The sequence below is a fragment of the Ailuropoda melanoleuca genome, chromosome 16 (genome assembly GCF_002007445.2).
Source record: "Ailuropoda melanoleuca isolate Jingjing chromosome 16, ASM200744v2, whole genome shotgun sequence".
Lineage (NCBI taxonomy): Eukaryota > Metazoa > Chordata > Mammalia > Carnivora > Ursidae > Ailuropoda > Ailuropoda melanoleuca.
This window is the reverse complement of record NC_048233.1, coordinates 49561357-49575551: the sequence shown is the minus strand read 5'-3', so window position 1 is coordinate 49575551 and position 14195 is coordinate 49561357. Positions and strand designations below refer to the sequence as shown.

Here is a 14195-nt window from a genome sequence, read left to right as displayed (position 1 = left end):
AACTACAGTAAACCTCTCAGCATTGTGTGCCAATATCTTTAACTATTTCCATAACTAATTTTGTTGTCGAGCTGTTTAGAATGAGAGTCAAATGGATTGGTTAGAGGATTGGCAGATCTCCTTTTTTCTCTCTCTTTCCCATTTTTTTTAAATAGTTGTTAGCCAATAATTAAACACCTCCAACCCTAGAAGGGAAGGAAAAATATAGCAAATCCTTTGACTAAGCTTGAATTAAATGAGTATCCAGAATATCTAACTGGAATATTAAAAATAAAATTCTATAGGAAGTATATACTTAGTAAAGAAAAATTCAGACGATAGTTGAAAATAGTTAATAATTTATTCAATTTAGAATTACTGTTAGATACCTTTAATTCTAATAGTATCTGCCTTGGAATTAGACCACTTGAGTTCAAATTCTGCTTTTTGTTTTTACAAGGTGTGACTTTAGGCAAATTTTAATTTTTAAAAAAATAAACATTTTTGCGCCTTGATTTCCTTATCATTAAACAAGGACAATGACATTATCTAAATCCTAGAACTGTTCTGAGAACTAAATGAGGTCAATACATGTAGCAGTGCTCAGTGCAGTGACTAGTACTTTCTGAGCATCTTGTAAATGCTATTCATGTATCTTTTCAGCCATCTCTCCAACATCCATCCATCCATCCATCCATCCATCCATCCATCCAACTTTCCAGTGTTTTTTAACAACATAGATTGATGATTTTGTGTGTGTGTGTGTGTGGGGGGCTTTCTTGCTATCAAATATGTAGAACTTTTAAGGTATGAGATGAATTTTACTGGCTGGGGGTGGGGGAAGAAGAGATAGCCCTGGAAAACCAAGTTAGGTACAGAAATCTAAGGGATTTACTTTAAATCCTCTGATTAAATATAATACTCTAAATTTATTTCTGCCTACTCATTTAATAATATTTAAGTAATTGGGCAAACAATATTTATTGAGTGTTTTCTTTATGCAAAATATTGTACTAGGTACTTGTGGGAATACAGAAAAGCCAGGATTTTGTTCTTGCCCATGAAACGTTTGTAATATGGTTGGGATTATTTTAAAGAAATAATGATATTACACTTTTTAAAAAGATTAAGTAAGTTAGTATGCATTTAAGTGTGGAATGAGCGACATAAAAGCAAATTTTCAGAGCACTTATTAGGAGTGACTAGAAGAGGGGTGGATCATATTTACTTGGAATAGTCTCAGTTGGTTTCCTAGTGATAAGAAAGGAGGGTGAGGGAAGTAGGGGGAGATGTAGGGGGAGGCAGGCAGAGGAAAGGCGGGGTTGGGGGGGTAGCAATAGGTGAAGCCTGATTCTATCAGTCTAGTTAGAATAGAAGGTTAAAGTGTAGAATTTAGAAAGATAAATTTAGAAAGATTGGTTGGATCTGAGTGGAGGGCCTCGAATGCCAGGGTCAAGAGTTTGGACTTTTTTTCTGTCATCAAGGGAAAGCCACCGATGTTTCTTGACCAAAAGAGTGGTTTGATGAAGGGAGTGGCAGTAAGATTGATTTGGAGGGGGAGAAAATGAAATTAGGGAAACCAATTTAGAATCTGCCGTGAGAGTCTAGGTATGAAATGTAATAAAGCCCTACGCAGGTGATTATTAGCATGGTAAGAAGGTGTGAGCAGAAGAAATTTTATTAAGGAAGAATTGATGGAGCTTAATGATAGGCTGTCAGTGAGGAACAAGAATAAAAGAAGAGACCGATGCAGTGTCATGTTTTGAATTTGGATGATTCCAAGAATGATGCTTTTCTGGGTGTGAATGAATGAGGGAGGGTGTTGAAGAAAATAATGATGAAACTAATTTTAAGTTTGTTGAATATGACATAGCAGAGTACATCTTGGTATAAATGTCTAGCAGTCATTTGAGGACTGTTGTATTTCAGGAAGATGAGAGAGTGCTCAGTGTTGGGTATATAAATATAAAAATTATATGATTTAAATATTAAGGAATGAGATGTTTGACAAAAAGAGCATAGAGGAAGAGTAATGTTTAGGTTGGCAGCATTAACATGTGAGTGGTATTTTCTGTGGCTATGTATTCACCTTAAGTTTGAAAAATAAGCTGTTTGTTCATCTCTCCCTCTCTTACTTTCCCTTTTCTCTTTCTTTCCAATATTAGACAATATGTAGGCAATACTGATTGTCTACAGTGTGTGTGCACTGTGCGGGGCATCGATGATCCAGTAAAGAACAAGACAGACATGACCTCTAATCTCATGGAATATACAGAATAAGCTTCCTTTTTAAGAAAAAAATAAAACAAAATCTTTTAATATTTTCTGTTTTTCTTCTGCTGAATGTAAGCTTATGATAATATCTTTGCAAGCATTTATCTCCCTAGGACTAGAAGACATTCTATGACAACAGGCTTTTTTTTTTTCTTCCTCTTGTTGATCCTTTTTTATTATTACTATATTGTATGGGATATTCTGCAGGAGCATAATTTAGGAATGTGTTAAGTTACTCATTGCTGAAGTTCCAAAAACACTGATCGCATCCCCTGTGCTATGCAGTTTTTATTTTGTTAAGCTCATAAGTAGGGTTTCTTGGGCCAGGGTGGTGAGGAAGGAAGGTTTATTCTATATTTTGAAAGTGGGGGGCGCCTGGGTGGCACAGTGGTTAAGCGTCTGCCTTCGGCTCAGGGCGTGATCCTGGCATTATGGGATCGAGCCCCACATCAGGCTCCTCCGCTATGAGCCTGCTTCTTCCTCTCCTACTCCCCCTGCTTGTGTTCCCTCTCTCTCTGGCTGTCTCTATCTCTGTCAAATAAATAAATAAAATCTTAAAAAAAAAAAAAAAAAAGAAAGGGGGCAAGGTCAAGGAGAAAGATCTTTTCCTAAAACAGTCTTATTTCTCAAATCTACACTTCTTTTAATGATGTAAAATTTATCTCAAATCGCAATAACACTTGCAACTAGAGATTGGATTTTTGTTTTCTTCCCATCCTCATTCTGCTTCTGATTTAGCCATAAAGTCAATCCAGTGTCTTCATCTCACCCTTTTTTTCCCACTCTCCCCTTATAAAATAGAGCAATGGTGGAGTACGAGTGAAGAATAAGATTGATTGGCCATTTCAGATTTATAAAGGATGGAATGTCTAAATTTATATGGTAAGATTCAAGCTCAGGGAATCTTATGTTGTTGATGGTCCCTGATTCATTCCACTTGCACTCTGGTGCAGTGCTTCTTCCTCTCCCTCAACTGACCCTTTTTTGTGTGTGTGTTGTAGGATTAAAAATAATATTATTTAGAACAGAACTATTGGGTAAAAATGGAATGTCAGGCAATAGCTGTAAGTGGTTATGTATCTCTGTTAAAAGGAGGACATTATTGATGAAAGAAGAAAACCCCTATGTGTGGAGTGTTTTCGGAATGGGAAAGAGTTTTTTCTATATTGGAAGGAATGAAGTAAATCTGAATGTGCTAAATCTTGAGTTAGATATAAAATCACTTTACGAAAAGAGCTTTTAAAAAAGCAGTTTGTTTGGAGCAACATCTATATTTATATCTTTGGAATCTTCAGGGCATGGGAGAACCATGTCAAATTTTCAGTGCTTTAATACTAACCCAGTTTTGAGTTACTGAAATCACTTTCATAGTGGGCCAATCTGGCCACCAAATTTGGACAAGAATTCCAGATGCTGAGTGTCTCAATAATAGTTCTAGACATGTACCCTATGCTTGGTTATTTTTCTAAACTTGGATAGAGATACTATATCAATTTTGTCAGGTGAATTTTCAACCTTGAAAACTCAGGCCACTTTAGAAGACAAAAATGAAACATAACTTTTTTTTTTAAAGGCGAAATTAAGACAAAAGCTTTTGAGGTTGGATCCTACCTGTTTTTTTCTTTCTTTCTTTTTTTAACCTTCAGCACTATTTCTAGGCTAGAAAGAAATCTCTTAAAGTGTGGTTTTCATAAGGGATGTGCTGCTGACGTACACTTAACATTATCAGCCCAAATGGCAGCAGTATAATTTGTAGGCCTTGTACCCTGTCCGGAAGTTGTAGTGCTTTTACTGGTATTTGTATTCACTTTTTATGAATTGGTCTTTCGTGTTGTTTTTCATTTTAATTTAATGTAAGACTAATAAGTCTTATTGTTAAATAACAAAGATTGCATCGTAGCCTTTAGTATTAAAATGCACTCCTTTTTTGGGGAAGCCAGATAGATGTGTTTACTCTGTAGAGAGATTTAGATTTGATTTTTTGTTTTCTTCATGGTAATTATGTTTGCACTTTGCTGATCACTAGTTGTGCATTATTACAATAGAAGGTGACAATTTGATTGTCTTCAATTGGAGAAACAAGTAATTTTATATTCACTAAGCTGTCAGGTAACACTAACTCACAGTACTAAGAGCTCCTGGCAATGCAGCTTGGCACCTATATTTAACTGCTTTGATGCTTGTGTAACCTCCGCTGAATCAGAAATACTTTGCCTGCTGGAAATGGTTTTCAGGGTTGTACAATGAGGTTTTCATTAAGTAGACAAACTGAAAATGAACTGCAAAGCCGCGGTGGTTTCTCTCCTCTCCTTTCCCCTTTCCCCTTTCCCCTCCTCAACCTCCTCCCCTTCCCTTGCCTCACCCTTCCCCCTCCTTCTCCCTTCCCCATTTCTCCTCCTCTTATTTGATAGGAACCTGAGGTTTATACCATGTTTCATTTACATGGAAGAGAGGAATTGCTGGATTGCTTTATTTAGCTGAAGGAAAACCTCAGAGATTAACTTCTTTATGTAGTTTTGTTCATGTTCGTCACACGTGAGCCTTCATTTTTTGAAATGATCTATCCAACATCAATTTTCATATTTCTCTTTTTTTCTGGCAATAATAAAAAGGGAAAATAGAGGTAAGAATGGAAAAGTATACAGTGACAGCTTCCTTCCCTTTCTCTCTGAGAAGTTATTATTCTGGTTTATGATTTTTATTAATAAGTGGATAAGGTATCTTGTAATTGGGCTTGTAGACTAATGGGTAGGTTTCAAGCTAACAAAGACATGTTTGGTTTTCACTTTTAAAATAATGGTTCTCATTTCATGTGAAGAGGAGGTTCAAAGTAAGCATTTATAAATAAACTCATTCTGGTACTATTGTAGACAGTTTTCATTCAAGCCACATAGAGGTCTTTCGGTTGAGCTATAAAGTCATTGTGCTTGATTAAAATCCTCTAAGTTAATGTGTATTTATAGTAGCCATTGTTTGGTTTTGCTCTTATTGTTAAATGACTGATTTTATTTATGAATTCTGGGCCTGGCTTTCCAAAGTAAAGATCCCAGCAAGTTACCAGTAGACAAACTGAGAAAAATTCGGTATTACTATAAACAGAAGTATAGATAGAGGTTGCATGAAGTCAAGTTGTTTTGATCTCCAGACGAAACTGGATACTCAGAGACACATGTAACAATTACAGGTTTTCCATAGGCAGGCAGGCAGGCTAGTCTTTAGGCTGGTTGCCTGCCTCTTCCAGCAGATACTAACCAATTAGACAGAGGTGGTTACGTGATGTAACATTATCAGGAGAAACAATTCATGAGTCAAAGCATTCCAAGACATATGAGCTCTAGTCCAAAGAACAGTCTTAAGCTATATAAAGTGACAGCAATATTGTCAGCTAAATATAAACTCTAGAAACACAAACTTTGATGACTTGAGAAGAATCTGTTCCAGGTAGTCTCTGTTTTGTAAGAACCTCAGAAGGCCTTTGGAGACAATTTTGGTGCTTTGGTGTGAAAAATTAGAAGTCTTAGATAAGTCAGAATCCATTAATTAAAGCCCCTTCTTAGACATACTTCAAGGGCCTCAAGCGTATTTCATTTGCCTCATCTCTCTTGATCTAAAAGATAAATCAGTGAATTTTCTTCTAACAGATATTGTCTATAAGTGTTACCTGTATGTTCTGAAAGAGCCACTACAAACTTTAAAAGATAGGTTTATAACTCTCCAAGGTAGCTCTGAAAGCAGTTACCTTCTTTTTCACTTAATTTTCTCAGTTACTTATTAAACAGATGAAAGAGTGAGGAAAAACCTGGCAGAAGCTGAGGGAAGTTTGGGGGTGGAGTTGGGGAGAGGAGGTAGTGCTGGATAAAACAATACAAAGAATCAACAACCACCCTCAGGCTTTACCCTAATGAAGCAGGAAGAGTTTTGAGGGGGGTGTCTTTATTTTAATGTCTGGAATTGGGATCCTTCCCCATCCCTCAATCCTTAAACATGGAAATTAGAGGTGCAGGAAAAATCATTCTTTGCCCTAGGCTGAGTGGACTGGCATCCTTTGTAGGGGTTCCTAAGTATTGTGCATTTTGGCAGCTGAACATATGTGTTACTCATGCTCCTTAAAATGAGAGCCACTGTGTTATATTTTTGGAAAATTAGTTGTTTATTTCTTAGTATCAGATCAATTGCAGCAGTAAATTAACAGTGAATTATCTGAGAGAAATAAATTTACCTTGGTAGCCTGGGGCTGAGTTGCAAAAACAAATGTGAATATTGGCCTGAATGTTTAATTTTTTCTTTAAGTAAAACAACTATTAAAATGTTGCTTTATGTTAAAAACTGAGCTTCTTTTGAATAAATGTAATACACCTAACAAGTGAATGCCATTTGATAATTACCTTAGAAGTAAGGGAACATTTAAAAATATCAGGTTAAAAATATTGTTCCAATAAATTCAGTGGCTCTTTTTGATACCTATGTAAATCGCAAAGGATAGTTTTGAAATGGATTCTTCCCAGGCAATAGTTAAATAATAATGATAATAATAATGATAATAATAATAATAATAATAATAATAATAATATCAAGTGGTGATGCCTTAGGAGAAAGTTGTTTTAAAATAATCCTAACCTTTAAACATATACAAATAACTGTTTCTTAAAAATAACAGCAGGTTGGGCTGGTTTAAAATTCTAGAAAATTTGATTTTCTCAGATAGAGGCCTTATTGTACAGATAACCATATCCTTACCATTTTATACAGTCTTGGACCAGCTAATCTTAATTTCTTGTTAAAGAACATAAAGTAAATTTACTATTTGAATAAGTTTGTGATGGCCTAAACATTCAAATTTTGTACTGGGGTTTTGGATTTGAAGTGAAATAATTATCATCGTTCTAGAGATACTCATACTGACTTCCTAGAAAACATTATCCATTACTGGAGACTTCATTTCCAACAATCTCATTCCCAAAAGTCCTAAGCCCTGAAGTTCTTCCCAATGGCCTGGCATCCTGGGAATTCACTTGATCTTCTGGGCAGAGACATTTCAAACTCGGGGAACACATGATGGGAATTTAGTTTCATGTGTCCCAAAGATATGTAATTCTCTTTGGAGGTTTTACTTGATAATAGCTATGCCCCAGAAAACCATCTTGTTTAACCAATGTGATAAGTTGACAATGTAGTTTTTCTCTCTGATTATAATGTACTCTGTGTAGTCAATACACTAGTACCATGTGAGTGTAATTTCCTCTTTTATTTTATCTCCAATGCACTGTATTATAAATAAACAGTTAAAAAAAACACCAAACAAATCTGTTGCATCTCCTTTTAAGATTGTACCACTGTAGACACTTGTTCTAGTAAAGTAGAATTGGGCGCATTTGATTGCATTTAAATTTTTCATGCTTCAGCAGTTTGGCTGGGAGCACAGTAAAGAAAAATCCCATGAGCGAGGATAGTTTAGAATAATAGAACTTGATTTTGTGTATTATAGCGGCAACATTTGCACTGCTTTAGTTAGGGTTGTGTCAGCACTTCCATTATAAACCCCTGTTTTCAGGGGGTATAACTAGGGAGATTTTTTTTAATACAAATTAAAAAAACAATTCATTTGAATGATTTTTAAGTTATAATAGTGCAAAAATAAAACAAAGTAAAGTCACATAGAAATTGACCATTTTCACAAGGATTTTGATTCTTTTGCTTACTAGTTTTATATGACAGCAGCTAAAGTAAGATACAGTTCTAATAGGCGGGGGCTGAAAATTTTTGTAATGAAAAATTACTAAATGAGCATTAAAAATAAAAGTGAGCACCCCAGGTGACATTTTAAAACATTAACACCAACTGTATATTTGATTTATGAGTTTCTAAAGGAGAATAGCCATGGTGCAGTGGTTATAGTAAAGGCATTACCAAAAGTCAAGCATCTTTGCAGCTTCCAGAATAGTTTAGTTGGTCTAGTAAAATGTTTTTAAAAAGGCAAGCTAAAGTAAAGAAATGAATGAGGATGTAATCAGTAAGTTGAAGGATTCTTTAATAAAGTAATTGTGTAAAAAATAATCAGTAAATTGAATCTAATAATCAGGAAATTTAAGACTTACTTAATAAACTTTGCTCTAAAAAGAATTTGTACACATTTTCCTTTTAAAAGTACAACAAAACTACCAAACTACAACAAAACCAACAATTAAAAACCAATCTGAAAGAAGCCCAACAATTTTATAGAAAGGAAATCCCTGCAGTAGAACAATACCGCAAAATCACCTTTTCCTCTGCTAGCAATGTGTTGAGAACTGTAGTGGGGTAAACTCAAGATATTAAATAAAATATGATACGGTAAAGTATGTTTCTTGGAACAAAAATGTTAGTTCCTTAGGTAAAGGGAAGGATTTTAAAGTTGAGTTTGCCTTCCTTGGTTGTTTAACCATTATTGCCCTAACATTCCCCTTCTCCCTGTCCCTGAACGATGGTGTGAACTGAGGATGAACAGTCAAATTTAATACTGCTTTTTTTTTTTTTTTTTTGGCAGCCTATCTTTTACTTGCAACCTTGATAGACATTTGTATTTGTAGGTGCAAAATAAAAGACAAATTGTGTGATGTTGTGAATAGGTAGCTTTCCTGAATGGTCACTGGAGGAATCACCAGAAGACTGTTGATGAAGTAGAGGTGAAGCCTTTCCTCACTAATTGTATTCAGCGTGTAATTTCTAAACTTCCCTCTGAATTTTGATTTTCAATTAGCACTCCCCATTTGAAGATAATTTTCTATTTAATGTAATTGCAGGAAATAATTTATTGGCTGATTAAGACTGAGGGCCCAGCCTTCCTTAAGAAAACACTCTAACAAACCAGCCTTTAAACTCAACTCAGCTTTGGACAGATTTAGTCTATTTTTACAGCTGCACGGTTGTGTTTAATTAGGATTGTGCACTATTGTTCATTGGTGCAGTTTATACTTGAAATTATTCTTAAGAGACTTTTCATTTTGAGTTTTGTGTCATGATTAATTTATACTAAAGCAACAATCACAGATATTGCTATTGGAAGGAGCCAAATCACTTTATAATAAGGGGATGTTTGTTGGGGAGCTAAAGTCACTCTGAGTTTTGGCTTATGACTTTCAATTGTATTTAACTGTTTTAAAAGGCAGCAGTAAATTCATTCTTTTGTTTTCGATGTGAACGATTACATTATTGGTACTGTCATTATCTGAACTATGGAAACACTCTTGTTGTTTATGGTAAACTCTGGATAAACTTGCAGACCAGTTATAATTTGCCTGGCTTTACTGGAGTATTTGTAGTGATCCCTGTACAATAAGAAACATCCTTTGGTATCATTTTCCATACGTGTATATGCATTTTTCCACATGCTAGTTTTGATAGAAATTAGTCAAGAATATACTTATCTGATTCTTTGATATAGTACTATTTAGGACATTTCATTTCGTTCTTCTCAAAGAAAATATAGACATTCTTCTGCACTTCCTTTCCCCCATTTTATTTTCTAGTATCAAGTCTAATAGATGAAATTTTATTATTTGTGGAATGATTATTATAAGTAGGTATCAGCATTTTAATATGTTTCAAAGCACTTCAAAAGCCTGTAATACTTTTATTTAGAACTGTGCATAATTAGATTAGCTGATCTTATATTAATTTTTTTCACTGTAGGATACTAAATCTGAGCCCCCTCATTAATTGTGAGAAATTTAGCATTAGCTGTTAAATCCTATGTGAAACATGGGCTGCTACATAAAAACTACTGTTTAAATTGGAATTAACTTAATTATTTTTCTTTGCACTTGATATTTCCTTCACTGCAATATTCATGAAAGCATGTGACAGATTTGTAAATTTAACTGTTAATCTCAGATTTCTAGACCCTTTAATCAGTATTTATTTGTCTGTAGAAACAGTACTAGCAAGTTAATGATTTGCTAATTTGAAAAATGCTCATGTGGTTTCCTATGTTAACTGATTTGTGCATTTTTTAAAATATGGTATGAAATCAATTAATGTTAAAGAGCAATTAAGGTGGAGATTTTATTCCTTCGTTACACAGCAATTTTAGAGCTAAAGATGCTATAAACTGAAAACAACATAAAGTTTTAGAAAAAATACTCAATTGTCTTTTCTTTTAAGTTGTAAACTTTTGGTGGTTTTATTTCTAAACATTTTGCTAAGAAAATAATCTTGACAAAGCACAGAATGGAGACCTTGTGCAGAATGCAGTCGATGTTTACTTGTAGGTACATAGATGAATGTTCAGTAATTGTTTTTGCAGTTATAAAAATTATGATGTATTGTAGGCATTTTACTATTTTCACAGTAAATGTTTTGAAATTTGTATGTACTTTCTAATATAAAATAGAGACATAGTTATTTCATATACTTAATTCAAATGTTACCAAATTCCCCTAAGACTAATTTAATATTATCAGCCACTTGATCAATATGTCACTTAAAATTTAAGTTACGGTAGTTGACACATTTTGAAGATCTTCAGAAAAAAGATCAAATTGGCACTAAACAATGTTAGGCCCTGGCACTCATAATACAAGGTATAAACTAAGAAGTCAGGACAAAATTTGCTTAGAACTTTCAACATGTATTATGTACACTCCTGACTATTTTCTCACATAGACTTCTTTTGTTCCCACATAAAGCACAAGAGAAATTTGAGTATTTTTACTTTAAAATCATCTTCTAAACTGGCTTATTTGTCAGTTCATTCACTTATTAATTTATTTTTCTTCATTGTTAGCCATCAACCTAATTTGATAATCTAGTTGGGAGAACTAGGAGGAAAAATATGCACATACGTATGCTATACGTTATGAAAACTTACTCCATGAAAATGTTACTGTGGATTGTTAAGGGAGATGATATGTAGCAATTACTAGGAAGAAGTTTGCTGACTTAAAAGCAGAGAGGGAGAGTGGAACAGATAAGCTTAGTTCTTTCTCAAAGTGGTTTAGAGTAGCTCATAAACAACTTGAAGTTAGAGAAGTTACTTTTTTTTCCAAATTAGTCAAATGTAAGGGATGGTTTGTTCTTTTGTCACTGACAGTCTTTTTGAATCCATGCTCTTTCCTTCTTCTGCAGAAGAATGTCTTCCAAGCAAGCCACCTCTCCATTTGCCTGTGCAGCTGATGGAGAGGAAGCAATGACCCAAGATTTGACCTCGAGGGAGAAGGAAGAGGGCGGCGATCAACATGTGGCCTCCCACCTGCCTCTGCACCCCATAATGCACAACAAACCTCACTCTGAGGAGCTACCAACACTTGTCAATACCATTCAACAAGATGCTGACTGGGACAGCGTTCTGTCGTCTCAGCAAAGAATGGTGAGCTTTTAAAAGCTGGCTGCTGTCACTAAGTGTGTCCGTTAGTATGGCCTCAGCACAAATAGGTGTTTTAGAAAAAGCTCAAAATATATATCATAGAGTTATTTGTGTTTAGGTCATGAAACAAGCACCATGTATATATTGTTAATATTAGTAATACACTAGTAACTGGGAAAAATTGGAAAATGGTTTGGGATTTCATTTTTTTCATTTTATTTCATTTCATTTTTTAAAATTATGTTGTGTTAGTCACTATACAGTACATCATTTGTTTTTGATGGAGTGTTCCATGATTCATTGTTTGCCTATAACACCCAGTGCTCATTACAACGGTGCCCTCCTCAATACCCATCACTGGGCTAACCCATCCCCCCACCCCTCCCCCCTCTGAAACCCTCAGATTGTTTCCCGGAGTTCATAGTCTCTCATGGTTCGACTCTGCCTTTGATTTCCCCACCCTTCAGTTTTCCCTTCCTTCCCCTAATTGTGATTTAATTTTTGTCCATTATTAGGTCAACTTGCCAAAAGATATTTAATTTAGTTTAAGGGGAGGTTTGGTTATCTTATTCTCTGAATCTCTTAATAAGGTGGTGAACTTGATGATGACACAAAATAGGTATGATCAAATAAAGTCTGGCTGTGTGTTAACATTGAAATATATATTAAGCAAACACGTCTATGTGAATGAGGTCATATGGTGAATACATCTTCAGTGGGGAAATGCAGGTATTTATCATTTCTAATGGTCACTTTTGATTTATAATAAAGCTTTTCTCACTTATGTGCCCATATATTAATTTCAAAAGGACACGCAAAGCTCCTGAGTATCATTCAGTCAGACTGCAGGAGTTTTCCCTGAAGGTAGAAACAACATCAGATACATGCTGTATCTTAGCCAGCTTTCCCATGCAAAATTCTGTCTCTAACCATGAAAGCAGAAGCCACCATAAGTGGCATTGTCTAGTTTAAAGCAAAAATATCCGGTTTTTTTGCATCTAGAACTGGCCACAACCTTAACATTTTATTAGGTTAGGAATTGACAACCTGTTTTACATTTCTTAACTTTTGGTTATGTTAATGAAAGACATTTTAAGTGGGCTGTGAAAAAAAGTTTTATTCTTTAATAAAAATAAGGTAATATTTAAAAAAGCCTTTACTACTGATAACATGTATTTAAATTCTTGCTCTGTTCTTAATGTTTAATGTCAAAGACTTGATTCTGTAAATTATGGAGGCAGACATTTTCTTTTTCAGCTGATTTTGCAAACACAACTAGTATTCTGTAGCAGTAGGTGAGAAGTAGGGGAATGGAAGAAAAAGAAGACTTTCCTAGACTAACTTTAGGTTCATAGGGCATTGTCATTATACAGTTAGAAAGATCCACTGGAAGATTTATTTTCCTTGCACAGGGGGAGAGGGGAAAGTATAAAAAGGCAAGACTAAAAGACTAAAAGTCTGTTTTTCTGATTGAACTGAATCATTTTTCTACCTCCAAGATAGCAAGGGTGAAATAGGTATCCAGTCACTGCCACTGGCTTTTTGAGAAGACAGTAAGCCCATGTTTTATTTTTATTTCATCAAATGTTTATATAGCACCTTCTCTGCGCTCACCATTCTACTAGGTGCTGGCTGTATTGTGGTGAAAAAACATGCAAGATTATGCTTTCCTGCAACTTGTATCTAGGAGAGGAGACAGAAATTAAATAAATACACATACATAAATACGTAATTCAAATTGTGATATGTGTTAAGAAGAAAAGGAACAGAATGCTATGTGAGAAATAAAAGGATAAACCTAATTTAGAATAGATGGATAGGAATGCCTTCTCTGACGTAAGGATGATAGAAACTAGCCAGGCAAAGAATAGAAGAAAGAGTAAAAATAGCAAAGGGAACAGCATGTATGAAATATTTGAGGTGAGAAAAATATAGCCAAGTATCAGGAAATGAAAGATAGTCTTTGGGGTGCCAGTTGGTTAAGCATCTGACTCTTGGTTTCAGCTCAGATCATGATCTTGGGGCCGTGAGATGGAGATCTGTGTCAGGCTTCCGGTTCAGTGTGGAGCCTGCTTGGGATTCTCTCTCTCCCTCTCCCTGCCCCTCCCCTTGCTCTCTCTCTCTTTCTCTGAAAAAAATAAATAAATGTTAAAAAAAAAAAAAAAAGGTAGTCTTTGTGGCTGGAGTGTAATGAGTGAGGATGCAGTGTAGCATCAGATCTGGTTGGAGAGACAGGTAGGGGCTGTATCCTACAAGACGATATAGATGACATTATGGAAGTTAGGTTTGATTTTAAGTGCAATGAAAAACCATTGAAGGGTTTTAGAATGTTGTAGATAGATCACTCTGGCTATAGTATAAATAGATGGGAGGGAGACAAGAGTGAAAGAAGTGAGACTTGTTGGGAGCCTACTTCAGAAGTCCAGGTGAGGGGCTGGTTGGTTTAGTCATTTAGGGATCCAACTCTTGGTTTCGGGTCAGGTCGGGATCNTCTGGGTTGTGGGATCTTCTCCCCCCCCCCCCCCCCCCCCCCGGGGGGTGGGGGAGCAGTCTCCATGCTCAGCAGGGGGTCTGCTTGAGATTCTCCCTTTCCTTCTGCCCC

General features: G+C 35.3%; 1 protein-coding gene across 31 annotated transcripts in view; it reads left to right on the top strand.

Moving 5' to 3' along the window:
• Positions 1-14195, top strand: part of SOX6 (SRY-box transcription factor 6) — a 583500-nt gene that overhangs the window by 228187 nt on the left and 341118 nt on the right. For 30 of the 31 annotated variants that reach the window (XM_034646122.1, XM_034646128.1, XM_034646121.1 and 27 more), the window contains one exon: positions 11356-11596. In XM_034646122.1, the coding sequence (XP_034502013.1) occupies positions 11360-11596 (237 nt within the window). In that variant the 5' untranslated portion in view covers positions 11356-11359. Of the gene's footprint in view, positions 1-2852; positions 3136-11355; positions 11597-14195 lie in introns of those variants that run through there. The other variant, XM_034646129.1, reaches the window with a different exon arrangement.